The sequence below is a fragment of the Solanum dulcamara genome, chromosome 8, assembly GCF_947179165.1.
Source record: "Solanum dulcamara chromosome 8, daSolDulc1.2, whole genome shotgun sequence".
Classification (NCBI taxonomy): Eukaryota; Viridiplantae; Streptophyta; class Magnoliopsida; order Solanales; family Solanaceae; genus Solanum; species Solanum dulcamara.
The window spans coordinates 68,762,045-68,777,357 of record NC_077244.1 but is presented as its reverse complement, the minus strand read 5'-3'; the positions used below and the strand labels follow the sequence as shown (position 1 = coordinate 68,777,357).

Genomic DNA, 15,313 nt, shown 5'->3' with positions numbered 1-15,313 from the left:
AAATTTAAATTTAAATTATTTTTAAATACAAAAAGCACTACAATTTGATTAGTTCAATTCATCATTCCTTGACAACGGGCCGCAGCTGACTAGATTAACAGAGCCCACTCCTTATAGTGGGCTGAGCCATTCAACCATGGGTACTCCAGAAAATTTTGCCCGTTATTTCTTGGAAATATTACGCAACTCAGCAAACATCTATTAGTAAAGAAATAAAAGTGTCTGATATACCTCTCAACTTTGTCTATTAGAGGTTATATACTCCTCATTAAGAAAGTGACTCATATATATTTCTACTATTACACAAATGACTCACATATATTCTTTTCTTTTAACAAAAGTTTTTAAAGTTTTTTATTAAAACAAATACATATAGGGGTATATTTGATCATTTTCATACATAATTTTTTTTTTAATTTGAATTTATTATTTTGATAGTCATATTTATTTTTTTCGTAAAATTTATTATACATGCCCCAGAGATACAAAAACTAAATTACAATATAACTACAAAAAAATAATTTTAAATTTTTTTCTTATGTTCTCTCATTTTAATAATATTTCTTGCTCTCTAACACAATCCACTTTTATTGCATAGCCGGACCAATTTTTACATCGCAAAACACTAAAACAAAAGACAGAAATTAAAGATTTTAAAAAATGAAAAAACTATTAAACTATAGGACCATTACAGTCTTTATTATTTATTTTCATTTTGTCAGCTCTTGAATATAGTATTATTGCTAAACGCAGCTCCTCACCATTTAAGCTTCGCCGGGAAATACTGCACAATATAACATTTCAATCAGTTAAAAAAAACGGAAAATTAAATATTACAATAAATTAATCGAACAACTGATTTGAAGAAAAAAAATATTTTTGATTTTTCTAAAGCAACATTTTAAACTAAAATTATTTGACTAAAATGCTCACTTTTTCAATTAGAGACATGTAGTAAGGCTTGACCACTTCCACGTTAACCTGAACTTTGCTTTTGCTGTACAAATCGTATTTGCTGTTCCACAAAAGTAAAAAAATTATATCTATCTATCTATCTATATATATATATATATATATATATATATATATATATAAATTTATTAAAACTATTGATATATATTAATATGGGATCAAAAGGAATAGTAAATCTTACTTAAAGATATGAAGCCACTTAAGATTTTCTCCATCTTCCTCATTCATTAGTTCCTTATAAGCTCCAGACTTATGCAGGGCTGCCACATTTAACAAATCAAATTTAACATTTAGCCACTTATACATCATTAAATAACATAAAATAAAAAACTTCCACCTTCTCAAACCTAATTTTTTTTGTCCTTACCATAAAATGAGTGATACCTAATGATGAACAGACCAGCTGATGGCAACGTTGTCCCATTCTCTTTTGCAACCTGCACGTGAATAAAACCTTTTTTAGTCACGTACAATCTAATAATGAGTACCAAATCGTGACCTTTTCCTCCTCTACTAAGCGTTACATCCTATAAATTCAGATTAATCAAATTTCATGCGAATAAAAAAATTATGCTGTAAAGAATATACCAAGTACATATAATCATCATGGCCCCATGACATCAAAACCTTGTCTAGTCCACAACCCTCAGAGTAAACTCCAAATTTGTTGTTGTAAGCGGGGTTATTGTAGTCAGGATTCTCCTTAAAGTACTGCATCAACATCAGAATAGCAAAAATTAGTACTAATTAACTAAATTTCAATTTAGTAATTAAGGAAGTTAATAGAGCTAGTAAAAAGGAAACCTTGGAGTGGACAATAGAGTCATGGAAAGCACAGCCAACAGGGAATGTGTCACCAACAACAGCCCATTGAGGAAGCTCTCCAAAGCTAGGAAGAAGAAGCACTTTTCCCAAATCTTGCAACAGAAAAATATTGAAACACAATCTTAATTAGTCTCATTTAATTTTAATGGAACAACAACAACAATAACAATCGGGGCGGAGCTAGAAAGGGCCGAGAGGGTTCATGTAAATCCTTTTGATGGAAAATTACACCGTCTGTACATGTTTACAATTATTTTTTACAATATACCCCCTTTAGCCTCTTATTTTGTTTACTTTCTATATTTTGAATCCCTTAGTGAAAGTTGATAACAATATAACTAGTGTAATTTTACAAATGGAGTGGTTTAAGGAAGATGGTGTGTACGCAGTTTTACTTCTATCCTAGAGTGGGATAGAGAGATAGTTTCTAATAGACGTTTGATTCAATTCATATTAATATTAACGCAACAAAAAAGAGAATTGAAAAGTATGTTACCATGAATAAGGGCAGTCAAATGGAGCCAATCTTCATCAGGATAATCTTTCCTAATAGCTTCAGCACTTTGCAACAAGTGTTGAATTTGTGGTTCATCCAAATCAGGGTCACTGTCATCAACCACATCATTCAGTAGTTCACAGCATTCCCAGATGCTCATTTCTGCCTTGTCCAATTTTGCATATTCAGCCCTCATCTTTCTTACCTGCAACACATGTCAAATTTTAAAGCAAAAATTTTAAAATAAATGAAGGTAATCCACATTTTTTCTAAACCAAATAAAGTCGCTTACATAATCATAGGTCTGATTAAAGTGATTGATCTTGTAAAAAATTTCTACTCCTTCTTGCCTTGCATTTTCAACAGTGTAGTCCCTGTTTGGAATATTGCTACTAGGTCAATTTTTGTCGCACAAAAAACGTAAAAGTTTTTTTTATTTGCTCATCTTTTTCTCACGAAAAAAGAGAAAAAAGAAATTTAGAGATGAGCTGTTGGTTAGTTTATTCATACACTTGACTGATTAAGACAAAGACACTGAATTAATCCGAAGGAACATTTTATTCTTTGTCACAGAAAACCATAGGATTGAGGCATTCAGCAAATCATGTCCTGGGTCATATGACTTAGTTCGATACTCATAGCAACATATCTAGTTTAATCTCACGGGACAGATTTGTGTATAGGGACGTGCACGCAGTTTTGTGTACTGCAGACTTAGTAAACATCCTCATCAAATCAGAGCCATATTTTTTTCGTTTCTCTGTTTTCCAATTTTCATATCACCAAATCTTGAATTGTTAGATACAATTAGTTACATAAATTGTTACTTAGTACAAATCTGTAAGTAATTTGACCTCTTTTTGGGGTTAAACAGAGTAACGGGCTCTGATTTATGAATATCATCCCAAATTCCAGCGCGAAAATTAATTAAAGATTAAGAGAATATTATAGAACAAAGTTTAAAACATAGACCTAAAGTTATGGCCAAATGCATTGGTTTCGGGAACTGCAAATCCATCTCCCAATACCAATTCCTTTTGATTCTGAGCATGGATATTCGTTTCATCTGCCTGGATCTCTGAGAAACATGCATTGTTTAAGAATTTGATTTTGAACAAAAAAAAAATAATTAAATAAAGGGGAGAATTATTTTACCTAGGGGAAACTGCTCAATGAGTATAGTCATGGTGAATGAAAAACAGAGGCAAAATAAAAGGACCTAAATCAAAACTTTAGTAGTAGTAGTAGTAGTAGATTGAGAAAAAAGGAGGCGGAGGCTTATTTTTTTTAGGTTAAAAAGAATAAAGAGTATTTATAACAGCCGGAAAGTCCTTCCCTGCGATTTCGGACGTTTTGAGTCCTTCCCTGAAAATCTCAAACTTTGTATCCCAAACTAGTTTATTTGTTTTATTAATATATTGTATTGATTATACATAGAAGCCAAGTGTTTACATTACGTTAGAAAGATAAGAAACACATGTGATGGGGGACTAGCTAAGCTGTATCCCAGTAGAATTCACCTTCTTCCTTCCTTCTCCCTACTACAGTATGAGAAGGCAGAGCAACTAGGCTACCCATGGACCGACGCTTTTTTCTTTTTTTCTTTTTTTTTTTGACAAAAACCACACAATTATTACTATAATATGATATGCGTTAGGTTTAATATGTCAATTTAATTATTAACCATTTTATTAATCAGATTTATGTTAAGTTTGTACATTACCTCATATTTGGCAATAATATAATTTGTAAATAATAAAAATAACATATTTCCTACATGAAGCTATAAAAAAAATACATATTTCACTTTACTAAATGTTAAAATGCTGCATCATATATTCAAAGGATCAAAAAGTAAAATTATCAATAATTTAAGAATCAAAAATGTTATAAAGAATTATTCAAATCTTATAATATTAAACACACCATATTATTCTCTCATAAAAAAATATTTTTTAAATAAAAAAGAATAATTCAACTTTCATTATATACGGAATTTGGGGAGGGATCAGATCAATTTTTTGTGTTATATGTCATTTTATTTTATATTTATGCAAAGACTCGAACTCGTGAATTTCTAATTATATAACTATAATTTTATTAATTACATCTTTCTTTCATTAAAAAAATATATGTTACTTATAAAATGAAAATGTTATAACTAACTCTCAACTTAATTATATGGGGGATATTGTAATAAAATATTTGTTGTTGCGGTATATCGGTGAGGATAGGGCCCAAGCTGACTCAGCTTTGAGTAGGATATCGTATATCTTCTTCATTACGTACTTGGAGGAACTACCAGCCTTTAATTTGAGATATTTACCACTTCTTCACGCCAATTTGTGGCCGTTAACTATTGGGCCGTCCCTTTTCATAAAAGAACTCGGAAGCCCACATCCATTTCTCGTTGGTGGATATTTTTGTGATCACAACAATTCTATGAAACTAGAGTATAACAAGAGAATGGATGTATAGTTGGTGGGATTTATAATAATAATATTAAATATGATCTATTAGTAATGTTTATAGATTGGTATTTATTTCATTTCTATAATTGATTTGACATGAAATTTAAGAAATATAAAAATATATAAATATGTCTTTTAACTTGGCCCAATTTTATATTTATGTCATCTAATTTTGGATGTACATAAGTAGACACTTAAACTTGAATAAAATTGAACAAATAGACACACATGTCCTACGTGGCCCACGTAGGACAAAAAATTGTCATGTAGGACGAATGTACTTATTTGTTCAAATTTTGAATAGTTAAAGCGTCTACTTGTGTATTAGTAAAATTAGAAGTCATAGTTGTCAACTAAAGTCAAGTCAAGAATCATATTTATGTATTATGCCAATATTTTAATATCATTTTAAAAAATAATATTCTCTTATGAATTTTTTGTCAAATAAATAAAACTTAACATGGATAAATAAAAAAATATTTCATTTTTTGTAGGATTGACTGTAAAAAAAGTGTCATAGTTATCTTATGTAGTATTAAAACTAACATGCATTTGCATATTTCTAAGATCAGTTATTTGTTACAAAACTAAGTACTCTCCACTATGGTAAACAATTTGAGGGACAATTTATATTTATTCATGCTAATACATGCATTAAAACATTTTGCATTTCTAATATTAAATTTTTTTGTATATTAGTTATATATAGGATGTTCACGATTTGGGTAAAAATCGATTCAAATCGAAAATCAAATCAAATCGATCAAATAAATAGATTTTTATTTGCTTTGGTTTTACCTTTTTAAAAATCGTTAATATTTGATTTGGTTTTGATTTTGATTTAGTTCAAAATATTTGAAGAAATAATTGAATCGAACCAAAAAATTATATACATATTTTTTATAATTATATAATATATATTTTTTATGAACACTAGTTTATGCAAAAAATACAACAGGCTAATTTTAAAAAGTGGGGTATAATGCGTCTTTTATTTGTGCAACAATATCATTAGCTTTTGCATTATGCAGTAAATTTATTTTATTTAGTACATTATTAGCTAATAATATAAGTAGGAAGTTAAACATAATCATGTTCTGATATGAGAATTATAAGATCCAAAATGGCATGAAGACAATTTGTTTTTTTTTTTGAATGAATTGTTGTTTTTTTTCTTCAATGAATCGTCTCTTTTATTTTTGTGTATGATTAATAACTGAATCCAACTAAATCGAAACGATAACAACCAAACCGATGGAGGTATATTTTATTTTATTTTATTTTATTTTAATAATTTAAAAACAGATTAAATTGATTTGATTTTAATTTTGATCAATAACCGATTCAAATAAAGTGTATAACTAACATTAGTTATATATAAATTGAAAATGTGTAGAAAACAAAATATTAATAATATATAAAATTGATACATATATTATTGTTTTCTAATGCATTCCAAACGGTTCCTAATGAGAGAGAGAGAGAGGTGAAAATTTTGAAGGAAAAAATGGAAAAGAAAGAAAGATGAATTCAAAATTTTAAGCCTATTCTATCTTTCTAATTTGCTTTTACCTTCGATATATAAAACTAAACAAGGAGGCCGTTTGAATTGGCTTATAAGCTATTTTTAGCTTTTTTTAGTATTTGACTGTTTAATTTAAAATTATTTTGTGCTTAAAATAAGCCCCAATAAATAATTAGATTTATTTGAATGAATTTATTTTAAGCAGTTTATAAACTGAAAACAGTTTATAAATCAAAAAAAATTTGATTTACACCTACTTTTTTTTAAAATTTATAATCAATTTTCAATTTATAAACTGCTTAAAAATAAGTCAATTCAAACATCCTATAAATCCGAATGGTAACAACTAAAAAGAGATGAAAATACATCTATCGTTGAAAAATGGATTCACTTATGACAAAAGGCTAATATATATGTGTCACTTTATTCAACTAATAAAACAAAAAAATGCTTTAGTCAGCAAATAGGTCGGCGGTGTGCTTGGATGATACATCAAATTTCTATCGTGAAAATAATTTTTTATGAGTATTTATTAATTGAATAAAAAAATTACATATTAATAAAATATAAATTTATCATAAAAATTAATATAAAACTAAAAATTAAATTCATAAAATGCTATATAACCAAATTTGTTATTAATACAAAAAAGCTACCACTTAATAGTGAGTGTTCTCTTTTAATTTAGGATCTTCACAAATTTCTGATTTCAAAAACATGGAAAAGTAAAAGGAAAAGAAAGATTACTTGCATCCATTTTTCACCTAGTCAAATTAATTTAACTCTATTAAGAGCACTAGTTACAAGTTGGTACTTCTTTTTATTTTTCTCCCTATTATATTGGAGGTGCATAGTTATTACTTGAATGCAATATATACCATCCTTGATAATTCTTTTTTAATTTTCCCTTCTCTGATGGAATTATAATGGGATTTTCTTTCTAATAAAGATATTTTTTTTCCATAAGTGGAATTATTGTGATCAATCTGAACTAATCTACCACTTTATGTAGTAAAAACGTACATATGTTTACATCATCATGTAGAACAAATTAGATTCACGCTATAATAAGTATGATAAAATCGTGAAAGTACACAATGTTAGTATTGAATTAACTATCACACTTTGAATGGTGTTGTAATGGTGAGATGAAATTTTGTAGAAATAAAAAATGTAATGAATAACTCTCTTTAAAATTTCAAAATAAGATACAAGACTTTTCTTAAAATTTCAAAAATAAGATACAAGACTTTTCTTAAAGCAAAAAATATTTCATTAGGATGAATAATATAAAAATCTTATTCGTCAATAATAAACATTTCCAATCAAATAGATGAAAGACTATAGCTTATGTTTTTATGCCCCAATATAAAAGGGCGAGACTAGACCTACCTCAAATAAGTAGATCTCGGATTGATTATGAAATTGAGCATCGAAATCATTATTTTTCTTTTATTAGAAGCTACCTGGTGTTTATTCGTATTCAAAAAGAAAGACAACGATTCAAAAAGAAACACTTGTGTCATATTACATTATAAGCAGGTGTTGAACGTAACAGTTATACACAAGTAAATCGCGCCATATTTAAATTCTCACAAGAATGAATATCTAACACGCTTACACTCTTTTATTTTAACTAGTTTATCGACAAGTGCGTTGCACATTTTTGTCGAGTCGAATAAACATGATATATTTAAGATTCATTATCGGCTGCATCAAAAAGAGACTTTTATTTATAATACTACACAATTCATTGAGAGCCTATTTGGTCAAGCCTTTTGAAGGCTAAAAACTTTTGTTTCCTTAGATTAAAATGTTTTGCAATTTTTTTTAAAAAAAAAGTAATTTTGAGAAGCAACAAAAATAATTTTTCTACTGTTGGGTAGAAGCTATATTTTTTTGTATCAAGTTATATTAGGTTGTATCAATAAATAAAATTCTATTGAGTGTATATATTCCATGTGTATTCACTTTGTATCAAGGTATCAAAGTGTACAATTCTATCAAGTGTATCAATGAATACAATTGTATAGGGTCTACATATTTGTAATATGTTTTTACATTTCTATCATGTGTTGTATATCTTTTAATATATGATTGATATATACAAATGTAATGGGGGATAAATTTGGCTTATGTTAAATAATTGAGGAATATTTTTGACACTTTTTTTCAATAATTTGAAAAATTCTAATAAATGTATAAATTATTAGACTTGACTATTTTTTCCCCATATATTTTAGAAAAATACCATTTAAATATGAACAGGTGCATTATGATTGCCACATCATAAAAAGGCTCATAACTACATCCAAAATATTTATCAATCGATCTCCTAACCAATAACCAATGATATAAACTCCACCACATAATATATAAATTAATTTAAATTTATAATTTTGTACAAAAATTAGAGGTTAAGTATCTAAACATATTCATCTACAACACAAAATATGCCTTAATAAAGTAATTTCAACTTTGTTTCAAACCAAAGAAAGAAAAAAAAGCAATCGAATAGAAAAAGTAAAAATTGTGCATGCTTGATATCCACAAAAAAATATAACGTAAGGCGATTTTTTCAATCAACATTTGTCCAAATGATGACAGTTTGTAGGTAGCAAAAAATATTACTCCATAAAATAACAAAAGAAGCGAACTAATTTGAATGAGACAATTTTCATTTGAATACCATACTATGCAGTTTGATTTTAGATAATTTTAGATTTCTACGTGTTCACCAATAACAAAAAATTTAATTGTCCGTGCAATACTCCAGCCAACAAATACTTTACAACTGTTATTTTATATTTTTAAAAGTATAAATGACTTCCTCTTCCCAGGAATGAAGAATTTTCGGGGGAAAAAAAGAAGCTCATGGTACTTCAAGCGGAAAGAGATAAATGAAGCCCCGTAATACGACACCAAAAAAAAAACATGATACTAAATTAAGAAGAGTAAAAGAATACTTGAAGGATAATTAGAACCTTTAATTTTCAAGTACAGTTAGGAACATAGAATATACTATTGCTTGCTTAGGATATATCTCAATGTCCAACAATCCCAACCTTTTCAGATGTTGAGTAAATTAAGGCATATTTATCTTGAATTTATATAACAATTTAACAGTTGATAGAAGTATATTTGAAAGAACACATCCTTTCATCATATGATAACGACAAGTCATCCTAAAGAGTGCATCCTTTTCTATCAGCGTCTGTTTGGAATAGTTGCTATACGTTAGGATTTTTTTTTAATAATTATTTTAATAATTAGAATATTTAGTTGAAGGATTATTTCATTTAGAATTTTAGTTAAAGGATATTTAAGTAATTTAACTTTTAAAATTTAGGAGCTTTTTTGGTTGGGGATATTATTGTAATTTAACATTGGTGAAATGATTTGGCAGAATTCTGTACTTGGCTTCATTTGTCAGTTGAACCCTTATACTCCTCACTTTGCCAACTAAACCCTTAAACACACCAGAACACAATATTTTAAGTCATTTTCTCCTCTGGTTAGTGCGCTTGTAATAAACTCGATTACACGTGAAATTCCATGTCATTTCTTAATGCCACATAAGAAATTAGGTGTTAAAAAAATAAAAAAAGATCAATTTTGTAATTTCTAAAAAAATTCAAATAGCCATCTTCTTCATATTTGGTAACAAATTGAGCATCAAATTCATACCCAATAAATTTTAAAAAATTTGATCTACCTTGTAAATTCAATTACAAGTTCACCAACACAAACCCAAGGAACTCCAATCAATTTTTTTAAATTAATTTTACAAATTCACAAGACCCATTTGTTATTTTTCAAGCCTTTTCAAACTTATCAATAGAGTTTTATAATTTTTAATACTCATAATCACATTCACATTATCCATATCTCCTCTTTGAAACCAACTAACAAATTAGTGACCTCGATATTTTTAAAACCTAAAAAACAAAAATTTCAGAAGGGACGGGGATGGGGGCAGAAAGAAGAGATTAGGGGTGAATGATTTGTATCAAAAAATAAGAATGGAATGAAAAAGAAGAAGAGGAGGAGAAGAGTGGATGTGGTGGGTAAATTTGATGATTAAGAAAAAAAAGTGCTGAAAAAAGAAGAAAGTTAGGGGCTAGGGTGAGGGGCGAAGGAAAGAGGGTTGGTGGAGAAGAAGAAAGGTGTGGGTGGGTGGGTGGGTGAGGAAGGACTGAAGAAGATATTTTTTTAAAAAAAATAATTGTTTCATTGATTTTTTAAAGTAAAATAATGTTCTAACTCACTTTCAAACGCATGTAATCACGCATATTTCCAACTCAGCAATATTAATGTCATATAAGTTTGGTCAATGATCAGTGGGGTTTAAAATATTGTGTTCTTATGAGTTTAAGGGTTTAGTTGGCAAAGTGATGAATATAAAGGTTCAACTGACAAACAGAATCAAGTGCAGAGGTCTCTCAGGTCATTTCTCCTTTAACATTTAAGTTAGGAGATGTTTTTAGTTGAGGTTATTATGGTACTTTAACATTTAAATTGGAGAGTTCATGCTTTTAAAGTAATATAGATTTATGTGATTTATTTTTTTATTTTAAGAATAATTTGCTTGGTTATTGAAATTGAATTAAATAAGATTAATTTAATATTTTAAAATTTAAATTTGATATTCAAAAATAATATAATAACATTATAATTGTAATTTTTTCATATTAATATAATTAAGATATATTTTATGAGTTGTTTTACCCACTAGGTGTTGTGTAAACTCAATTTTTGTTTTCCCTTTCTCTTTTTCATTTGAGGAAAATAATTTCTTTTTTAACAAATAGGGCTATACGTTTCTGTTAGAACATGTTAATATATTTTGAATATATTCTAATTAATATTGTATTTTTGTATTTATAGCAAGCATATGTTAGAATATGTTAAAATATATTATGTCTTTAATAATATATTTTGAATATATTCTAATTAATATTGTACTTTTGTATTTATAGTAAATATATATTATTCAATTAAAGCATTAAATTCATCTAACATTGTACTTTTCCAATTATGATCACGAAGCGCACTAACAGAATTTTTTGGGATATGAGAAATATCAGTAGTGATCGTAGTGTGGTAGTTGGAAGAGTATTTGGAATTGGGTTTAAAAATGTCGTTAGATGCACGAGTGGTCATGCAGTGTGAAATGGGGTTAGTAGGCCTAGAAGTGGTGTGAGGAGGAGTCACGATAACTGGGCTGGGTGTAGGAGAAACAACATGAGGTGAGGTGTGATCTGGGCCCGTGTGAGACTGTGACCCAGATTGAGGAAGAGAGACCAAATTTGTTTTGGGCTGCACAGGTTGGTCCCGTTGATTAGGTGGGTTAGTTTGCAATGGGAATTAATAATGTCACTAAAAATATCATAATCTGAATGTTTTATTTTGTGAAGTTTAGAGAATGAAAATTTAGTTTCAGCAAAACGAACATGACGACAGATTATGATTTTATCACTCAACATGTCATAGCATTTTGAACCACGATGATTAGGAGCCGGACCTAAATAAGCACAAGGAGTGAACCTTTCTTGTAATTTATGAATAGTAGATGAGGAAATAATGGGAAACATAAGCAACCAAAAATATGCAAACCCGAATAATCTGGATCACTTTGATATAAGATTTGAGCGGGTGATTGGTTATTCAATATCTTGGAAGGAAGGATGTTGAGAAGATATGTGTCCATGAAAAGTGCATGATGCCAAAAGGATAGTGCCATGGATGCATGAGCAGGAAGAGTTCAGATGATATTATTGATGGATTTTATGTGTCTTTTGGCCTTGCCGTTTTGAGGAGATGTATGAGGGCATGAAAGATGGAAAAACATGTCCTGTTTCTCAAAAAATTCCGTAAAATTTCCATTTTTGTATTCTGTATCATTGTCACACTGAAACGTCTTAATATTACGATCAAATTGAGTTTTGACTAAAGTATGAAAAACAAAAAAAAGGTGTTTAACTTGAGATTTCTTTGCAATAAAAAATGTCCACAAAAACTTACTATAATCATCAAGAAAAAGAACATAATAACAATGGCCGAAAGAACTAACAATGGGAGAAGTCCAAAGATCACTATGAATAATATCAAACGGAAGAAAAGTATATGAAACCGAATCATAAAAAGGTAGCTTAGAATGTTTCCTAAGAGGACAAGAAAAACAAAAAGTTTTACAAGCCTTATTACAATCAATAAACTTTTTACTACAAAGAGACTTAAGTATATTATCTCCAGGGTGACCTAGACGATTGTGCCAAATATTCAAAGGTAAAGCAGTAAAAACAGATTGATTGGTGGAAGAAACGACTTGAGTGTTGGAAAAAAATGGATATAAGTCTCCGGTGCTATCACATCTCATTAGTCTGTTCCCTGTCTGTAAGTCATTAACAGAGAAATTAAAAGGGTCAAATGATATAGAAACCATATTATCTGTGGTAAACATAGAAACTGAGACTAGATTTTTTTATGAGTTTTGGAGCATGTAACACATTGTTTAAGGTAAATGGTGGATAGGGTGGGGGCAAAATAGTGCGATCGTGACAAATAATTAGAATTAAATGACCACTACCGACAATAATGTTATGATACTTATTGCTTGAATTAAAATAAGAAGAGAGAATACATGCATCCGCCGTCATGTGAGATGTAGCACCGGTATCCAAGTAGTAGTTTTAATCGGGTTGAGAAAAGGAAAGAGCATGCACAGTGATCTCAATATCGATGGGTGTGTAGCTAGGAGCAGTAGGTGCAAGCATTAAAATATTGAGGTCTGGGCCCAAGTACACTTGGCCTAGAGGTTAAAGGGCGTTTGGCCCCCGAATTGGGCCTTGGCTGCCACTGGAATGCAGGAAACGGGCAAGGAGTCACTGTCCAACCTCCCCAACTAGGTTGCCACCTCGGCTACCACTGTGGTGGTGGGCTTTGATGACGTGGCTGACACTGGTGCTGTTGATATGACGGATGACTTAGACTGGTCCACTTAGGCTTTGTTGAGCTGGCTTTTTCTTGCCATTTAATTTTGAATTTTTCTGTTTTTATTATTGTTGTTTCTTTTGTTGCTAGCAGAGGAGTCATTCAGAGAGAAAAAAGGTGCGGCAACCATGGCAGCGCTATCAGCTCGACTTTCGGACATACCATTTTCACGAGTTTGGCGAGCCTTTATGGTATGCTCAGCCATTTTCAACCTGGAACGACAACTTTCAAAGGGGGGCAATGGCTCTTGATTTTGTATAAAATCCACCATACCACTATACGCCTCCAGTAAAGCCGGTAAGACGTAAAATCAGGCGACTATTAGTCACCGGAGCATCAACATCAGCTAACCTGTTCGCCAAAGATTGTAAATAATTATAATAACTGTCAATTGAGGTGAAACCTTTGAAAACAATGTTCGTAAAGTCCTCCTCGAGATGGATGGCTCGGGAGGCTTTTTGTCTTGAAAAAGAGATTCAAGACGGTTCCACGCGCCCTCTGCCGTGTCATTGCGTTTGAGGATAGCTAGAAGAAGATCAGGAGCAATGGTAGTGTAAATCCATTGCAATATAACAACGTCCAAACGCTTCCAAAGAGCCCGATCAGCCGATTTGGTCGTAGTGTTCGCAGCTAGAGCCAACGCTTCTGTGGGTGGAACCAAATGATCGTAAAAATCATAAACCCTAGCAAGATTGATGAACAGAGTAGCCCAAGAATGATATAATCCTTGCTCATTGTCTAATATTACGGATACGAGAGACTTAATATTAGTGACGGTGAGAGCGGGATGAAATTTGGGCGAATTTGCCATGAGAAAAGATGAAAGGAGATAGGAAGAAGAACAGATGAGGCTAGGATTAGGAGATCATACTAGTCTGATACCATGAAGGAAGTGAATTTCTTGCTTAATTTCATTGAACTTGGTTAATATATACAAATTACAAGATATGCTAAATACAAAGATTGATACTAATAGTTAAAACTAAGGAACCTAAATATATGTTTGCTATAAATACAAAAGTACAATATTAATTAGAATATATTCAAAATATATTATTAAAGGCATAATATATTTTAACATATTCTAACATATGCTTGCTATAAATACAAAAGTACAATATTAATTAGAATATATTCAAAATATATTATTAAAGGCATAATATATTTTAACATATTCTAACAGTTTCTCGTGACTCAATTATATACACTTTTTCTATATTACGACTACGTTACATGTTCACACATACAAATTTCTTTCCCGCTAAAACAATTTTCTTTTTTATTATTCTATCTGTTCCAATTTATACAAATAACTTTTTTTTGTTAGTCTCAAAACGAATGATATATTTTTATATTAAATAATAATTTAACTTTAAAATATTATTTTATTCTTAATGAAATGATTTATAGTCACGCAAATATCTATAACTTATTTTAGATAGTTTTAAATTTTTTTTCTTAAACTCCGTGTTAAATCAAGCTAACTCATATAAAATGAAATGGAAGGAGTATTATAGAAGAGTCCGTTGATATTGGCATCAACATGTATGCTTCATGTACATTATCAATTTATGGAGTCTATTTTCGTTACTTATCATACTATCTCATCATATGCTCTTTTTCCACAATTCCTCTCCCAAGCTTTGTACTTCCTTGGGCGGACCATACATGGAATTTGTTATCCAATGGATTATAATAGTTTCTCCATATTAATTTATTTATCTTATTTTTCTTTGTAGTTCATTCTGAAAAAGAGTATGATTTTTTTTGCTGACTATTTAATTCTAACTTTTTTATATGATATGGTTAACAACACAAAATTAAAACGCATCTTGATACATTCCACATATTTTTAGTTTAAGATCAAAAGATTCAAAAGTTTTTTTAATTTTCTTATTTTTTTTATTAAGTCAAAAAAAATAATAGTTAAAAACAGTTAATTTGTATGCTCATCCATTCTGAAATCTAGAATTTTTGCAACTTGATAAAAAGTAAATGATTAAGAACACAATAATACGTGGAATGTACTTG

At 29.6% G+C, this 15,313-nt stretch overlaps 2 protein-coding genes across 2 annotated transcripts; both read right to left on the bottom strand.

Annotated features, from left to right (window-relative positions):
- Positions 1-560: 560 nt before the first annotated feature.
- LOC129899474 (inositol oxygenase 1-like) lies at positions 561-3,686 on the bottom strand. The gene is made up of 10 exons (XM_055974460.1): positions 3,449-3,686; positions 3,266-3,371; positions 2,586-2,667; positions 2,294-2,498; positions 1,777-1,889; positions 1,561-1,683; positions 1,340-1,409; positions 1,154-1,232; positions 934-1,015; positions 561-784 (listed from the first exon to the last, which is right to left on the bottom strand). The coding sequence occupies exons 1-10, from the start codon at positions 3,477-3,479 to the stop codon at positions 758-760; spliced, it is 918 nt and encodes a 305-aa protein (XP_055830435.1). The 5' UTR covers positions 3,480-3,686; the 3' UTR covers positions 561-757.
- Positions 3,687-13,557: 9,871 nt separating this feature from the next.
- LOC129900115 (uncharacterized) lies at positions 13,558-14,093 on the bottom strand. Its single transcript, XM_055975071.1, has 2 exons — positions 13,696-14,093; positions 13,558-13,633 (listed from the first exon to the last, which is right to left on the bottom strand). The coding sequence occupies exons 1-2, from the start codon at positions 14,091-14,093 to the stop codon at positions 13,558-13,560; spliced, it is 474 nt and encodes a 157-aa protein (XP_055831046.1).
- Positions 14,094-15,313: the final 1,220 nt, after the last annotated feature.